This window comes from Hemitrygon akajei, chromosome 7 (genome assembly GCF_048418815.1).
Source record: "Hemitrygon akajei chromosome 7, sHemAka1.3, whole genome shotgun sequence".
Lineage (NCBI taxonomy): Eukaryota > Metazoa > Chordata > Chondrichthyes > Myliobatiformes > Dasyatidae > Hemitrygon > Hemitrygon akajei.
In genome coordinates, this window is record NC_133130.1 from 185,721,589 (window position 1) to 185,740,557 (window position 18,969).

The window sequence follows — 18,969 nt, forward strand, 5'->3', positions numbered from 1 at the left end:
AGAGCAGACTCCATGGGCCAAATGGCCTAATTCTGCTCCTATATCTTTATGGTCTCATGGACTCCCTTCCCACACAGATGCTGCCTGACCCATCGAGTTCCACTGAAAATGCTGCTGGTTTTTATTACTCTTATAAAAAGTTTCTCTCTACAACCATCTGAAAATACGTTTTTTTACCTCAGTGTTTACACTAATAATGTTTTCTTAAGTGTTTTTAAGAGAACTACTTGGAGATAATTAAACCAACTAATAACCTGTTCCTCTAATAATACACAGTAGCTACACCTTCATCTGGTATTTAAAAGTCTTCAAAATATAATAGGCTCAATATTTTTAGAAGCCTAAGATTTAAACTGTTAGCTCGAAGATTTGTTATTTGTTCACTAAGGAGATCTATATCAAAGAAAAAAGGACATTTTCTTTATCATAGAAAAGTACAGCATAGAAATGGGCCCTTTGGCCCACCTAGTGCATGCTGAACCATTTAAACTGCCTACATCCATTGACATGCTCTGGGACCATAGCCCTCCATACCCCTACCATCCATGTACCTATCCACACTTCTCTTAAACATTGTAATCCAGCTTGCAAGCACCACTTGTTCTGGCAGCTCATTCAACACTTTCACATCCCTCTGAGTGAAGAAGTTTCTTTTCGTGTTCCCCTTAAACCTTTCCCCTTTCATCTTTAACCTAAGTATGTTGTTAACACTATGTACAAGAATATTGTTCACAATTATGTTCAGTTCCACATATTCAGTTCCATTGACTTCAGGTGAGCGCAACTAGGGGCTAATGCATAGGTGTATTTAGCTTGTTATGGAGCAAAGATAAATCTTTACCCACAGTCATGTTTTGGCCACTTCTTTAGCTCATCTACTGTTCATTATCTGCACTAGGAAGGTAGGTGACTGTGTGCAATGGCCCATTGTTCACTGCTCCCATATTCGAGTGGTTTCTCTCTCACTCAATGTTGTTGGAGGATATTACTGAAGTTCTGCGATTTATGGATTGGACTGTGAACTCTTTCAGTTTGTAATGTTGCTTTTTTCATATTCTGTATTTTCATCCGTTCTTTCTTGTTGACGTTTTGGTGCGATTTGTTAGTTTTTTGTGCAAAGGTTAGGGAGTTTGGTGTTCTTGCCGATTGCACGATTTATTTTTCTGTGTGGGGAGGTATGATGTTTTGTTGCCACTTGCACAACTTTTTTTGTGGGGGAGCTGATGATCTTGTTGATGTTTGGCACAATTTGTTAGTTTTTTGAGTGAGATGGGGGTGCTTGGGATTTGATATTCTTGACATTTGCATGATTTGTTTTTCTGCGTGGGGGGGTTTGATGTTGCCATTAGCATGATTTGTTTTTATTCTGCGGGGGAGGGATTGATGTTTTTCTTTGAACGGCCTCCATGGTTTTCTGTGTTTCAGAGTTGAATACTGCATACGTACTTGGATAATAAATAAACCTTTGAACTTTGAACCCTTTGAACCTTTATTCCTGCTTCTCATTCTGTTTAATCTGTAAACTCCCAGACGTTACTCCACTTACACCTGCTTGATCTCAATCCTTGTGCAGTCCATTTGGTTATCTTCATTGCCTAAAATGGTGGTCAAATAATTTAGTGATTCACCTAGCAATGGCACTGGGTGACATAGAAGTATTTAGGAGGGATGATACTCCTCTCTTGTCAGATACTGAAGCATGTACCACCAGGCTCAGGGACTGCATCTATCCCAGTATTATCAGACTAAAGAACAGAACTTTTGTACAATAAGATAGACGCTTGGCCTCACAATCTACCTCATAATGACCTTGCAATTTAGCATTTTATTATTTGCATTATTTCTGCATTTCCCAGAAGACAGTTGCACAAGACTTGGTAAATCTGGCGAAGGGGTTAAGCCTCACAGAGGTGAGGTCATCAATGAAAAAGCGGGAAGTGCGAAGGGTCATAACTCAGTATTACATCGGGAAGGAGGTGTTTGCAGCTGAGGAGTTGGAAAATATCCCTGAAAAAGTACCAGCTAGTGGGATGGATCAGCTAGAGTTGGAGAAATTAAGGTTGGAACATGAATTTAAAATAAAGCAGCTGGAAGCAGCTGAGAAGGAGAAAGAATGGGCTGAGAGAGAGAAAGAAAGGGCTGAGAAAGAGAGGGAGCAGGCGTTCCACATAAAGGAGTTAGAGGTGAAATGGGACCAGGAGCTCCAACTAAAGGGGTTAGAGTTGAAAAAAGAGCAGGACCAAGCTGAAAAGCAAAGACAGCATGAAATTCAGCTAAAAGAGCTAGAAGTAGCCGAGAATGAGAGGGAACGAGCTGAAAAGCAAAGAGAGTATGGGGAGAAACAGAAACAGAGGGAACATGAATTGGAGATGGAGAAGTTAAAGAAAGAGCGAAGAGATCTAGGGTTAGATCGAGAGGAGAGGTTTAATGTTAGTCGGGAGTTGAGGGTAGTACCTCCATTCGAAGAGTCAGATGTTGATAGTTATTTCTTGCTTTTTGAAAAGGTGGCAGTAAATCAGAAGTGGCCCAAAGAGCAGTGGGTGGCGTTGTTACAAAGTGTGTTAAAAGGGAAGGCACAATGAGCATATGCAGCATTGGCCGTCGAGGGAGGGGAAGCGGAGAATTATGCCAAAGTAAAGGAGGCCATTCTCCGGAGTTACGAGCTAGTACCTGAAGCTTATAGACAAAGGTTCAGAAATTTACGAAAAGGGTGGAATCAAACGTATACCGAGCTAGCCTATGAAAAGGGTGTGCTCTTGGACCGTTGGTGCACCACGGAACAGGTGGATGGGATTATGGGCGTATCAGGGAGTTATTTTTGATTGAGGAATTAAAAGGGTGTGTTCCGGAGGAGATCCGGATGTATTTGAATGAGAAGCCGAATAAGTCCATCTCGGAAATTGCTAGGTTCACAGATGAATATGCCCTAACCCACAGGACAAAGTTTTCCTCACCAAAAGGTTACCCGAGAGATCGTGGGAACGACCGAGGAAGTCCGCCGGCTGAGGCAGAGGTCCCGCCGGGAGCTAGTGGTAAGGTTGAGGGGGAAAGGCCAGGCAGCCCGAGATTTCTGGGCTTGACCTGTTTTAATTGTGGGAAGGGAGGACATCTTGCCTCTAGGTGCTTTGCTCCGAGAAAGGAGCCAGAAAAAGGGAGAGCAGCGGTCCCTATCGGGTGTGCCGTGGTAATCAGTAAATCGACGAGAGAGCCCCGGGTAGACAGAGTACGAGAGGGGTCAGAGACTTGGCTGTCACCCGGAACCGTGTCCGTGAAGGGGGGAGACCCACCCATTCCCGCCCGAATCTGGCGAGACACCGGGACGGAGCTGTCGTTGATCCGCCGTGAGATACTAGATTTCAGTCGGAGAAGGGGAATGGTCGCCGTGAAGGGGATAGGTACAAGAATAGAAATGGTGCCCCTACATCAGGTAATTATGGATTGTGAGCTAGTATCTGGACCAGTCGAAATAGTGGTTCCATCAGAATTCCCGAGAAATGACGCGGACGTCCTCCTCGGAAATGATTTAGCCGGGGGGCAGGTTTGGACAAGGGTGACACGGCCCAAACAGCCTGTGAGGATTGCAGCCCCGCCCCTCGCATCTCCAGTCTGTACCACAGGCGCGAGCATTTGCAGCCTGTTGAGAAAGGCAGCTGAGAAAGCGAGCAGTTTAAATCTGGCCAGTATTGATTTGGCCGAGACGGTCCTACCGACCCTGTACCACGAGGATTCTGAGGGTGGTAAACCGAAGAGTAGTAAAGTGAAAGGGGTTAAGGGAGAGGAGCTAGATCTGCCCTTAGCAAAGAGAAAGGTCCTAGAGGTAGGAAATAAAAATGAGAAATGGAAAAAGCTGTTAAAAGGTCCAGAGTTGGACATGGATGATCTGTTGGGTGGTGGCAGCCCTGTTTGAAGAAGTTGAGAGTTATCAAGGTGTTCCCGATAATGAGATGAAGGCAGTCCTAGATGAAAAAGATGCCATTACCTTGGAGAGCTCTGCTGGGTTGGCAGATGAGGTTGTTTCAGCCCGCGGGGTTGAGTTTACTCCGGAAGGGAGTTGCCCAGAGAGGAACTGGGAGGATCAGGGGAATTTAGAATTTGAAAAGGGTACGGGTATTGAAAGCCTGGAAGAGGCAGATGTTCCGTTTGAGTGTGTCCAAGATGTGGATGCACGTGGTACTGAACCTAGTAATGGAGCTCAGAAAAAGTCTGAGGTATTTGATTCAGCTGAAAAGGAATGCAGTCCCTGTGGGTCAGACGGACTGGGTTCAGTGAAGACAGGGTTAACCCTGGTAATTGGGGAAAGGGAGGGTTCCCAGGTGTTGGTACACGAAGGGGCGGTGAACCTTAAAGTGGAACTCGACCGTGGGGGAATAAACATTATTATTGACGGGAACGGGAAGTTTGTAGTTCCCAAATCGAATGAAGAAAATTTAAAGATTAGATTGGTGTCAGAAGAAGCAACCAAGCTACAGAAACGAGGACTTGGTAACGCGGTGCCTGCGCATCGATTACAGGTGGATTTGAAATGTAAAGGTGCCCCACACGCTGTTGTTATTCAAGAGAGCGCTGTGAAAAAGCCGAAATTTAAATGCGGCCTGAGGGAAAGGTTCGAACTGAAACCTATCAGTCTGCACGGTCTTGACAAAAGGGTTAGCTACCTGTGTAACATTAAAGAATTGGGTGGAAATTCACACGATGATTTAAGTTTGGGACACGGTGTTGAGAGAATAACCCTGATGGAACGGAAAGGCGGGAGAGTACCTCGCCAAATTACCCAGGTCCCCCATGTAGGAACTCACCGGAAAAGAGGTGACGGCTAATGGGGGCGCCATTTTTAAATAGAAAAACCGGCTGCACAGGATTTTGACAAAGCATGTGAATAACAAAGACAACCCCCTTGGACCTGTGCCTGTTGAAATCTGATGCTACCAGCCTTTAGTCAGGGACAAGATGTTACCATAGTAAAGGAAGTGCCACTGTAATCGTTAACTGTTTAGACGCTGAATAATGTATGACGGTACAGCTCTGTAGTTAAAAGAATAGCTTTTGTACTATGTTAAATCCTAAAATCCTGTAAGACTCTGTACCACTCCGTTTTAACCGCTGGTAAAAACGTTTTTAAGAGGGGAGGTGTTATGATCCCAGCCCCCTCCTTTGTGAGAATCGCCAGAGCCCTAGTGAAGGGGGGGTCAATGACCCAGGAGAAGAGAGAAATACGTGCGGTGTCCCTCATTTCACGGCGAGGCAAAAGCTGGCGACTGTGGTCATTGTCTCGTGGAGACACCTTTGTGAATTGGGAACTGTACTACGTGTATACCCTCGGGGCAACGTGGGTGGAGAGATGGAGAGAGATTGCATCATTCCAACCTGATTGACATCTGAGACCCCATGAGTTCAGATAAAAGAGGGGTTGTAAAGACGGCCCCCCCAGACGCACCAGAAGACATGCTAGAAATCCTGTGACAGCGTTTAATAGCGACAGCCGGTGAGGGGGTTTGTGTGCGTCTTTTCCTTGCCTGGGATTGGCGACCTCACCATGAAAGAACGGCTTTAGCTACAGGAGAGGCCACAAGTGAGCGTCCATTCCCCAACGAGACTCCGACGGATCGAACTCCTAAAGGTTGGAAAAAACCCGCCGGGTAACTGTTTCATTCAAGCTATATCTCTCTTTCTCTAACAAAAGTGCACCACCGCGACACCCCAAAAGATGGCAGCTGGTGGAGCTGCAGTGAGCGCAAGAGATTTTTAGATATACAATCGGACAATATATACCTTACCCCTAGACAACGATAGAGCTTATTTCTTATTGATTATTACTATACCTGCGCTTTAGATTGAGTATTGACAACGTATGCTATCTGAATGTTTGTATTAACCTTACTTTTGTGCCCCTTTATGAATAAAAACGTTTAAAAATGGTACCATCAGACTTCAGCGGACCTCTCTATCTTTGCTGGTAAGTGATCCAGTTACGGGATACGTAACATTCCAAATTCGGCCTTACCAGTGCATTGTACAATTTTAACATTACATCCCAACTCCTATACTCAGTGCTCTGATTTATAAAGGCCAACATACCAAAAGCTTTCTTCACCACCCTATCCACATGAGATTCCACTTTCAGGGAACTATGCACCATTATTCCTAGATCACTCTGTTCTACTGCATTCTTCAATGCCCTACCATTTACCATGTATGTCCTATTTGGATTATTCCTACCAAAATGTAGCACCTCACACTTATCAGCATTAAACTCCATCTGCCATCGCTCAACCCACTCTTCTAACTGGCCTAAATCTCTCTGCAAACTTTTAAAACCTACTTCATTATCCACAATGCTACCTACCTTAATATCATCTGCATACTTACTAATCCAATTTCCCACCCCATCATCCAGATCATTAATGTATACGACAAACAACATTGGACCCAGTACAGATCCCTGAGGAACATCACTAGTCACCGGCCTCCAACCTGACAAACAGTTATCCACCACTACTCTCTGGCATCTCCCATCCAGCCACTGTTGAATCCATTTTATTACTTCAATATTAACACCTAACGATTGACAGACAGACAGACAGACATACTTTATTGATCCCGAGGGAAATTGGGTTTCGTTACAGCCGCACCAACCAAGAATAGTGAAAAAATATAGCAATATAAAACTATAAATAACTAAATAATAATAAGTTAATCATGACAGGTGGAAATAAGTCCAGGACCAGCCTATTGGCTCAGGGTGTCTCACACTCCGAGGGAGGAGTTGTAAAGTTTGATGGCCACAGGTAGGAATGACTTCCTATGATGCTCAGTGTTACATCTCGGTGGAATGAGTCTCTGGCTGAATGTACTCCTGTGCCTAACCAGTACATTATGGAGTGGATGGGAGTCATTGTCCAAGATGGCATGCAACTTGGACAGCATCCTCCTTTCAGACACCACTGTCAGAGAGTCCAGTTCCACCCCCATAACATCACTGGCCTTACGAATGAGTTTGTTGATTCTGTTGGTGTCTGCTACCCTCAGCCTGCTGCCCCAGCACACAACAGCAAACATGATAGCACTGGCCACCACAGACTCGTAAAACATTCTCAGCATCGTCTGGCAGATGTTAAAGGACCTCAGTCTCCTTAGGAAATAGAGACGGCTCTGACCCTTCTTGTAGACAGCCTCAGTGTTCTTTGAGCAGTCCAGTTTATTGTCCATTCATATCCCCAGGTATTTGTAATCCTCCTCTATGTCCACACTGACCCCTTGGATGGAAACAGGGGTCACCGGTGCCTTAGCCCTCCTCAGGTCCACCACCAGCTCCTTAGTCTTTTTCACATTAAGCTGCAGATGATTCTGCTCACACCATGTGACAAAGTTTCCCACCGTAGACCTGTACTCAGCCTCATCTCCCTTGCTGATGCATCCAACTATGGCAGAGTCATCAGAAAACTTCTGAAGATAGCAAGACTCGCCATCTTCCTAACTAACCTTCCATGTGGAACCTTGTCAAAGGCCTTACTGAAGCCCATATAGACAACATCAACTGCTTTACCCTCGTCAACTTTCCTCGTAACCTCTTCAAAAAATTCAATAAGATTTGTCAAACATGACCTTCCACGCACAAATTCATGTTGACTGTTCCTAATCAGACCCAGTCTATCCAGATAATTATATATACCATCTCTAAGAATACTTTCCATTAATTTACCCACCACTGACGTAAAACTGACAGGCCTATAATTGCTAGGTTTACTCTTAGAACCCTTTTTAAACAATGGAACCACATGAGCAATACGCCAATCCTCCGGCACCATCCCCGTTTCTAATGACATTTGAAATATTTCTGTCAGAGCCCCTGCTATTTCTACACTAACCTCCCTCAAGGTGCTAGGGAATATCCTGTCAGGATCCGGAGATTTATCCAATTTTATATTTCTTAAAAGCGCCAGTACGTCCTCCTCTTTAATCGTCATAGTTTCCATAACTTCCCTACTTGTTTCCCTTACCTTACACAATTCAATATCCTTCTCCTTAGTGAATACCGAAGAAAATAAATTGTTCAAAATCTCCCCCATCTCTTTCGGCTCCACACATAGCTGTCCACTCTGATTCTCTAAGGGACCAATTTTATCCCTCACTATCCTTTTGCTATTAATATAACTGTAGAAACCCTTTGGATTTATTTTCACCTTACTTGCCAAAGCAACCTCGTATCTTCTTTTAGCTTTTCTAATTTCTTTCTTAAGATTCTTCTTACATTCTTTATATTCCTCGAGCACCTCATTTACTCCATGCTGCCTATATTTATTGTAGATATCTCTCTTTTTCCTAACCAAGTTTCCAATATCCCTTGAAAACCATGGCTCTCTCAAACTTTTAACCTTTCCTTTCAACCTAACAGGAACATAAAGATTCTGTACCCTCAAAATTTCACCTTTAAATGAGCTCCATTTCTCTATTACATCCTTCCCATAAAACAAATTGTCCCAATCCACTCTTTCTAAATCCTTTCGCATCTCCTCAAAGTTAGCCTTTCTCCAATCAAAAATATCAACCCTGGGTCCAGTCCTATCCTTCTCCATATTTATATTGAAACTAATGGTATTGTGATCACTGGACCCGAAGTGCTCCCCAACACATACCTCCATCACCTGACCTATTTCATTCCCTAACAGAAGATCCAACACTGCCCCTTCTCTAGTTGGTTCCTCTATGTATTGCTGCAAAAAACTATCCTGCACACATTTTACAAACTCCAAACTATCCATCCCTTTTACAGTATGGGCTTCCCAGTCTATGTGTGGAAAATTACAATCTCCCACAATCGCAACCCTGTGCTTACTACAAATATCTGCTATCTCCTTGCAAATTTGCTCCTCCAATTCTCGCTCCCCATTAGGTGGTCTATAATACACCCCTATAAGTGTTACTACACCTTTCCCATTCCTCAATTCCACCCAAATAGCCTCCCTAGACGATTTGGGTCTAACTCTCTAATCTATCCTGCCAGAGCACCGCTGTAATATTTTCTCTGACAAGCAGCGCAACACCTCCCCCTCTTGTCCCTGCAATTCTATCACACCTGAAGCAATGAAATCCAGGAATATTTAGTTGCCAATCACACCCCTCCTGAAACCATGTTTCACTAATAGCTACAACATCATATTTCCAGGTATCAATCCACACTCTAAGCTCATCCACCTTTCTTACAATACTCCTAGCATTAAAATAAATGCATTTAAGAATTCTCCACCTCTTCTTCTCTGTTTATCTCTAACAGTACAAAGAACTTTCCTGACTTCTTTTTCTTCCTTCTCCCATACATCTGTTCCTTCACTCTGGTTCCCCCTCCCCTCTCGTATCTAGTTTAAATCCACTGGAGCCTCTCTAGCAAAGCTACCTGCAAGAATATTTGTCCCCCTCCAGTTCAGATGTAAACCATCCTGCCGGAACAGGTCCCACCTTCCCTGGAAAACTGCCCAATTATCTATAAATCTGAAGCCCTCCCTCCTGCATCATGTCTTCAGCCACGTGTTGATCTATCTGCACTATCTTACTATTTCTAAACCCACCTGCACGTGGCACTGGTAGCAATCCTGAGATTGCTAACCTGGAGGTCCTGTCCTTTAACTTGGCACCTAGCTCCCTAAACTCACCTTTCAGGACCTCCTCTCCCTTCCTACCCACGTCATTGGTCCCTACATGGACCATGACATCCGGCTGCTCACCCTCCCTCTTGAGAATACTGAGAACTCGATCCAAGATATCGTGGACCCTGGCACCAGACCATCCAGGATTCTCGATCTCTTCCACAGAACCTCCTATCTGTCCCCCTAACTATCGAATCCCCTATCACTATTGCTCTCCTCTTTTCCCTCCTTCCCTTCTTAGCTGAGGGTCCAATCTCGGTGCCAGAGACGCAACCACTGCAACTTGTCCCTGGTAGGTCGTCCCCACCAACAGTATCCAAAACGGTATACTTATTGTTGATGGGAACAGCCACAGCAGTGCTCTTTCTGTCTATTCTCCTTCCCTCTCCTGACAGTCACCCAACTAACTGTCTCCTGACTCCTAGGGGTGACTATCTCCCTGAAACTCCTGTCTATTTCTGCCTCTGCCTCCCAAATGATCCGAAGTTCATCCAGCTCCAGCTCCAGTTCCCTAACACGGTTTGTCAGGAGCTGCAGCTGGATGCACCTTTTGCAGGTATTTTTGCATATCATCAGGGACAGCTGTGCTCACCCTGACTTCCCACATATTGCAAACGGAGCACTCAACTGCCCTAACTGCTGCCTCCATTACCTACTCCTAATCTAATTAGATTAATTAAAGGAGCTTACCCAGCCTTACCTCACCTGGAGTGAAGCTCGTACTCAGCCTCTGCTTGCTATTTAAATTCTCCCGCTGCCTCACAGGCTGACTTTCACGCGCTTGCGCAGCTGTGCCTCTGCCTGTTCTCGCTGAAGCCTGATTGAGCCAAAGCCGTCCCACTCTGCCTCAGTCCACTCCAACGATGGCTGCTACAACGATGGCCACTGTATATGGTGGTCTTTCTTTTTACACCTTTGGCGCGCTACGTCACACGCCTGCGCAATCTAGCCTCTTTGCCATGATCCGTTCAAAAAAAAACAGCTTCTCTCTGAGCTTCTTTTACCTCTTCCCACTCCACCTCTTGCTGCGATTTAAATAACCGTTGAAAACTTCCTCTCCTTTTTAAACCTTTGGTGCGCTACGTCACGCACCTGCGTAGTCTAGCCTCTTTGCCGCGATCAGTTCAAAAAAACCAGCTTCTCTCCGAGCTTCTTTTACCTCTGCTCTCTCCACCTCTTGCTGCGATTTTAAATGACTAGCGTCATTCTGAGCAACAGCTTTTGAGTCCACGGATTGAGGGATCTGTGAGCCACAGTTGGCTGTTCACGGACACCTCAATCTTCAGAGCCAGTTGCAGGTGTCTTTTCTTAAATACAAAAGTAAGCTCCTTTAATTAATCTAATTAGATTAGGAGTAGGTAATGGAGGCAGCAGTTAGGGCAGTTGAGTGCTCCGTTTGCAATATGTGGGAAGTCAGGGCGAGCACAGCTGTCCCTGAAGATATGCAAAAATACCTGCAAAAGGTGCATCCAGCTGCAGCTCCTGACAGACCGTGTTAGGGAACTGGAGCTGGAGCGGGATGAACTTCGGATCATTCAACCTTTATCATCACATAAAAATGATGTTTCAATATTCCGAACAAAAGTGCAAAGAACGGCGTCATTTTAAATCATACTGAGCACACTACTTACAGCATGTTATACGCATTTAATTGTAAAGTATGAATGTTGCAAGTGGCTACCTTTAGATCTGAATTGTCATTAAATAATTATCATCTCGTGCTCAATATCCAAAGGGAAAATTAAAGCTGTGTTAAAGTGAATTGCAAAGAAAGAACCCAGTTCAATTTCCTACTGGACAGGTTCAAAACAGCGAACTTCTACAACAAAACAACTGCAAAAGAGTGACTCTGCAGGATTTTTTTCGCAAAAAGTTACAAATGAGTCTAATTTTTAGGCATCAATGCTTTCCTGGATCATTTGCACTCTCACTGCAAAAACCTTTGAACTGTCCAGTTAACATCTGCAGAAATTCACTTGGTGATTAATTACACAAAGAACCCGTTGAATGGTTATTAACAAATTTTCCTTACTCGTGGAATTCCACCAAGCACTCTTTGCCATTTTTGTTTTGAGAAAATACAGTCAGGTGGTTTAAATTCAGCATACAATTGCCAGCGCTTGGTGGTTTCTGCAGTCATAATAATGCCCTCACAAAATTTTCATAAGGAAAATCAGCTTCATTGTTTTCAACATCAAACCGTAGAACAAAATGTGCAAAGATTAACAGCAGAGGAGACCTTTAAAAAGCGGTATATGTTTAGCAATTCCTTTTTATTAAAAACACTATGCATTGTTAAAAGAGAGATCGCATATTTTTCAATCTTGAGGTTCTGGTTAGTGTATATGAAGTAACTTTTTTAAAGTTGTTATGTTTAAACCTGAATGATACTTTAGGAAATGTAATTGAAACTGATTAGAGAAAGCTGTCTTTTAAAAGGAGCTTATTACATAAGGATACAAACATCAAAGAAATGTACTTAACTATTTATTGAGATACAGTGTGGAAAAGGCATGTCACTAAACAAACCCCCAATTTAACCCTAGTCTAATCAACAGCTAATTTACAATTTTTACAATAAGAAATTAACCTAACTGGTATGTCCTTGGACTGTGGGAGGACAACATGCAAACTCCTTACAGACAGCAGCAGGAATTGAATCTGGGTCGCTAGTGCTGTAAAGCATTGTGCTAACCACTATGCAACCATGCTGTGCTATATAAATGTGCATTATTGCTTAGCTTCTAAAAGTCTATTGAAGGTTGATCCTGCAGCATCAAAAATTTAACTATGTGAATCTTTTAAATAAAGACCGACTTTGAGGTTGCCTTCTTTACTGTTTTCAATTTAAAAATAAATTAGGAAAGGTGTGAATGCTTGTTTCTATCTAACTATCTATGAGATTAAGGAGAAGATTAAGGAGAAAATTAAGGAGAAGCAATCATAGATAATCCAGAGTAGGAAAGAAAAAAGAAATTGGGTAGGGTGGGGAGGTGGTTGCAAAGGGTAACCTTCATGTGTTTAATTTCAATTTAAACTGTGCATTGAAGTGTTTAATGGAAGTTTCATGTATTTTAGTCTTTAATACAGTTTCACAAAGCAAATACTTTCACAATATTGCACATTATTGTGTCAATGTTTGCTGAAAGTAGAGTTTCGATCAAAGAAACAGTAACTTTTTCGGGAAAGAGTTATTCCCTTAGAGCTACAAGAGTTAAAAGATACCCCTTTATTGAAGTAAGCAGAAGTATTAAATGCAGAGGTGAATAAAATGATCTGACATTTTAAACAGCACAAGTGTTAACAGCTTTAATGATATTCTACTAAATATAATTATCTATGAACTAGTATTTGTGATTTAATATTCATTCCATACTTGTGTTAAGAGTATAATGTGTTACAATGCTTTTGCTTTTTCTTGAACAACAAACCACTATTCTCCGTGCATTTCAGAGTTTCACTAATAGTTTCAAATACAACAAATGCAAACTGCTGAATAGTAAATAAATAACAGCATTGAACTAGTTAAGGACTGCTTGTTACTTACAACCAATCCACGAACGCCAGGAGGGCCTGGGGCTCCCAAATCTCCCTGTAAGCAAAATTCAGAAGATTATTGGTTCTTTTCTAAACAAATGGGAGTTTGAAAGTGGCTAGTGCTCTGAAAGCAGAGCCTCAGGGGGGAAGACCTGGTTCCCTCCCTAGCCTGTGTAATCTGCAACTTCCATCTACAGAAGGCATGCTAATAAATGGAGCTCAGCTATTTCCACTCAGCATTCAAACAGAGGCTTGCTTGTTGTCCCGTTTCAGTGGGCTACAGTTATGTGTGAGCCAGATTTCCTCCGTTCCACCAGTGGGACTGTAGGAACACTTCAGTAAAAGAGATAACTGTAACCACCCAGTAGCCAGCAGTTTTTTTTTGGTAAATGAATTGATGCAAACTGGAATAAAACCAGTGTAAGATCCTAAGTAAAATACAGAATGTGGATAGAACGGATGTTTCTGTCAGCAAAATCTCTGCTAGGTTTAATCTTGTGAATAAAACTTTGAATGACACAGACTTCAATTCAAATGAACAGCAAACACTAAATTACAGGCTCTGTATTTTGCATTATTGTATTAACACAGGCTAAATCATCCTTTTGTACCATACATACTAATTATAATATTCCCATCTCCAAATTACTTTCTTACACATTAAAATTATACCAGCAGTACTAATTATAATTCCAGTGCAGCATACTGCTTTCCCACAGCACTAACAATGATGTAATTTTCTTCAGATATCCATAATGACTAAAAAGTGGCACTGCCACATCACATATCATTAACACCACTTAATTGTGTAGAGAATTACCATATGTGTGACTCAAATTAATGATATAGTTGCAGTTCATGAGATATGCAGCAATACTTCAGCATAAAGACATCTGATCCATAATTGTTACCACTTCAATTATATTTTGAGGGAGGGGGGTGGCTGGTTGGCAGTTGTCAACCAAGTTAAACTCTCATGATCATGAAAAGAAATGTGACAGATTTTGGATGAAGAGCATTAGGTAATTTAAATATGCAATAAACCAGACAGCATCCATTGAGGGGAAAATGAAATTAGCATTTAGGTCAATATAGTGGATGTTGTTGACATACAACTGTTGCTGTTTGTGGTGATATCACTTGTAAGAACATGATTGGAGAGAGTTCTGTGCACATGCAGAAATGATAGAACGATCAAGAAAGATCTGGAAGCATGGCGCTGTAAGAAACGTGTGGTTGTTGCTGTTAAATAAAAGTTCTATTTCTTCCAGAATATGGTTCTCTATTAGAAACCCACGGTACGTATCAATTTAAAGAACACAACATAGTGTCAGAAGTGGGGTTTCTTCTGGCGCGAAGGAAGCAAGAGCATTTGTGTGTGAGCAATGATGCAAATGACTTGACAGTACTTCTTCGTGCTGTTCAAATCCTTCTCCAACTGTTTCTTGCTATCCTTATCTTGCCACTTCTTGCAATACTTCATGAAAGCCTTCATTTTAGATTTGTACCAGTTCTTGAGGAGGTGATTTTTATAAAGCTTTGCTAGCCTATCGCAGTACTCCACTTGAATGTGGATTTTCATCTGCTCAGCTCTTGATGGGACGCTGTTTGAGATCCAATCTGCCAATGGATGAGAGCCTTCTGAGAACAGAGGGAGGTGAACAAGTGAAAAGATGGAAAGATGAACACAAAGCAAAGCAGAAAACATACTTTGACAGATGTTCTCGTCCATTACCTGAACTGTACCAAAGAGATGAAGTGAGGATACAAGACAAAATGAACACATGGACACAGAAAGCTACAGTACTTGAAGAAGTACAACCCAGATCATACATGGTCCAAACAGAAGAAGGAGCAGTGTTAAGAAGAAATCGCAAAGGCCTTAAGAAAGAGCCAACTTCAGAGTTTCAGTTAACTGATGCAGACCAGACAAAACGTGGAAATAACAATGAAACACAAGAACTGTGTGAACCACTTAGGTCTACTTGTGTCCATAAACTCCCAGAGAGACTGATAGAGACATGTTAAATTATGCATTTGTTCTGATCAATATTGCTAATTGTTTTTCTTTTTAAGGAAAGGAAGATGTGGTGATATTACGTATAAAAACGTGTTTGGAGAGAGTTCTGAGCGTGCGCAGAAATGATAGAAAGATCGAGAAAGATCTGGAAGCATGGCACTGTAAGACACGTGTGGTTGTTGCTGTTAAATAAAAGTTCTACTTCTTCCAGAATATGGTTCTTTATTAGAAACTCACGGTACGTATCAATTTAAAGAACACAACAATTTTGACACGTAACTGTTTTTGTTATATATCTTCAGATAAGAAGACACTGATGATGTCCGTTCCTAGTCATTAATTCTTTACTGCTTTTACAAAAGAAGAACTCAAGGACAATATGTTCCCATAATAGTGAAAGATAAGGTCAACAAATCCAAACAACGCCAGAGGTCAATGGATAGTCAGGCTTGTGTAAAAAATTCTCTGGCTGATTTTGCAATCTGGAAAAAAGGGAGGCCTTATAGCAGTGAAGAATATGTCAGGAGAGGGAGTACATGAAAATATTTAGAAGGGTAGTGAAGAGGAATGAAATAGGCAACATTAGTGAGAATCATAAAGCACTTTATAAGTACCCGGTATATTAAAGGCAAGTGGCTTACAGGGGATAGTGTAGGGCACTGTGGCAATCTGTATATGGATCTGATGAGCAGAAGTGGGTTCTTAATTGAGTACTTCCCATCTGTATTTATTACAGGAAAGGATTTTAAAATTGGACAATTGAGGGATAGGACTGGTGGAAGTCCTATACACAGTTACTATTGAAAAGGATGTCACAGTGGGTTTAAATGCAGTTAAGTCCCAAGAGCCTAATGAGATCATTTACAGACTACTGTGGGAGGCAAGGGAGCAGACTGCTGGGACTCTGACAAAAATTTTCAAATCTTCTCTGGCCATAGACAAGGTACCAAACGATTGCAGGCCAGATGATGCGGTACCTTTTTCACCAAGGGCAGCAGACATGTAATTACAAGATGACCAGTCTAACATTGATGGGAGATTACTTAGAAAAAAATAATGGGAAATGTGGGAAATGTGCTTAGTTTGTTTTCCCTACAGTAAGGGAGACTGATAGGTGACACAACAGATGTATAGAAAATAATGTTGTTAAGAAGGCAAATGCTGTGTTGGCATTCATCAATCGTGGGATTGAGTTCAACAACCGTGAGGTAATGTTGTAGCTATATAAGACCTTGCTCAGACCCTACTTGGAGTATTGTGTTCAGTTCTAGTCACCTCACTACAGGAAGGATGTGGATACTATGGAAAGAGTGCAGAGGAGATTTACAAGGATGTTGCCTGGATTGGAGAGCATGTCTTATGAAAACAGGTTCAGTGAACTTGGCCTTTTCTCCTTGGAGTGACGGAGGATGAAAGGTGACCTGACAGAAATGTATAAGATGATGAGAGGCATTGATCGTGTGGATAGCCAGAGGCTTTTTCTCAGGGCTGAAATGGCTAACACAAGGGAGGCATAGTTTTAAGGTGCTTGGAAGAAGGTACGAGGGGGATGTCAGAGGTAAATTCTTCACATGATGAGTGGTGGGTGTGTGGAATGCATTGTTGATGACAGTGGTGGAGGCAGATACAATAGGGTCTTATAGACTTTTAGATACATGGAGCTTAGTAAAATAGAGGACTATGCGGTAGGGTAATTCTAGGCAGCTTCTAGAGTAGGTTACATGGTTGGCACAACATTGTGGGCTGAAGGGCCTGTAATGTGCTGTAGATTTACTCTATCTGTAGAGGAACAGTTAGAGTAAATATTTAGTGTTTGTTTCCCCATGATAAGGGTGTTCAAAAATTAGAGGGTTAACCAATTGTGATGAAATGCTTTGAAGGGTTGGTCATGAAAGATATAAACTCCTGCCTGAGGAAAAACCTCGAACCCCTCCAATTTGCCTACTGTCACAACAGGTCAACAGCAGATGCCATTCATTGGCTCTCCACTCAGCACTGTAACACAAGGACAATGAAAATGCTTGTGCCAGGATGGTCTTCATTGATCACAGATCAGCATTCAACACCATCATCCCCTCGAAGCTCATCACTAAGCCCCAACCCCTGGGCCTTGGTACCTCCCTGTGCAACTAGATCCTTGATTTCCTCACTGGCAGATCTCAGTCAGTACAGCTTGGCAGCAACATCTCCACCACACTCACCATCAGCACAGGAGCACTACAGGGATGTGTACTTATCCTCCTTCTCTACTTCCTTTTTACTTATGATTGTGAGGCTAAATACAGCTCCAATGCTAATGAGACTACTGTGGTTAGTGAAATCAAAGATGGCAATGAACTGGTATATAGGAAATATGCTTGAGTAGCCTCTCACTCAATGTCAGCTAAACCAAGTAGATGATTATTGACTACAGAAGGAAGAAGTTAGAGGCCCATGGGTCAGTCCTCATTTATGGAACAGAAGTGGAGAGGATCAGTAGCTTTAAATTCCTTGGGGTCAACATATCAGAGGATCAGTCCTGGGACCACATGCAAGTTTATCACAAAAAAGGCATGACAGCATCTCTACTTTCTTAGAAGTTTGTACAGCTTTGGCATGTCAACAAAAACTCTGACAGACCTCTATAGATGCTCAGAGTAGCTTAACTGGTTGCATCACAACCTAGTAGGGAACTACCAATGTCCAGGCATGGAAAAGGCTTTGACAGTGGTAGATACAGCTCAGTTTTTCACAGGCAGAGCTCTTCCCATCATTGTGTACAATTCCATGGAGCACTTCCTCATGAAAGCAGTATTCATCAATCCACCACCCAAACCATCAGGCAGGAGTTAAGGAGGCCTTAAGTCCCCCACTACCCGGTTTGGGAACAATTATTACCCTACAACCATCAGGCTCCTAAACCAGTGTGGATAACTTTGTTCACCTCTACTCTGAACTGATATTAGGACCTACAGACTCATTTTCAAGGACTCGTTACAACTCACATTCTCAGTACTATTTTTACGTGCACAATTTGTCTTCTTTTGTCATTGGTGTTTATTAGTCTTTGCCTGTTTATGTATAGCTTTAATAAAGTTCTATGTTTTTTCCTGTAAATGCCTCCAAGAAAATGAATCTCAAGGTAGCATACAGTAATACACATCTATTTTGATAATAAGTTGACTTTGAACTTGGATAAGACCGAGGAGATTTAAAGGGGATTTGAGTGGTAAGAGTAGATGGTGCCTGGAGTAAGCAGCTAGATAAAGTGTTGGATGCAGGGATGGTAACAAAATTCAAGAGGCACCTGGACAGATAATTGAATGAGAATGATGTAGAGCAGGGGTTCCTAACCTGAGGTCCCCCAGCCCCCTTGGTTAATGGTAGGGGCCCATGGCATAAAAAAGGGTTGGGAACCACCAGTGTAGAGGGCTTAAAATTAACACATGATTGATATAGCCAAAGAGCCTGCTTCTATTCTGCACAAATTCATTACAGGTACTCAGATTTTAATTTTCAATGACAGCGTGGACAAGGCGAGACCTGCTTGGGGAACTTGGTTGAAGTATAGACACAAGAAGACAAATATATGTAAGTGGAAATAATTGGTCTCTGGTGACAAATAAGACGTGATGAAAACTGAGCACTTGGTAGAACTGCAGTGTCACAGCTCCAGCAACAAAGGACTGATCCTGACTTTGGGTTCCATTATGTGGAGTTTGTTTGTTTTCAAGTACTTTGTGTGTGGAGGTTGCATGCTCTCTGGTTACATGGTTTTCTACCAGGAGCTTC

General features: G+C 42.4%; 1 protein-coding gene across 4 annotated transcripts in view; it reads right to left on the minus strand.

Moving 5' to 3' along the window:
* col27a1b (collagen, type XXVII, alpha 1b) overlaps positions 1-18,969 on the minus strand; it is a 591,175-nt gene that overhangs the window by 346,844 nt on the left and 225,362 nt on the right. For all 4 annotated transcript variants that reach the window (XM_073052881.1, XM_073052882.1, XM_073052884.1 and 1 more), the window contains exon 14: positions 13,189-13,233. In XM_073052881.1, coding sequence (XP_072908982.1) covers positions 13,189-13,233 — 45 coding nt within the window. The remainder of the gene's footprint in view (positions 1-13,188; positions 13,234-18,969) is intronic.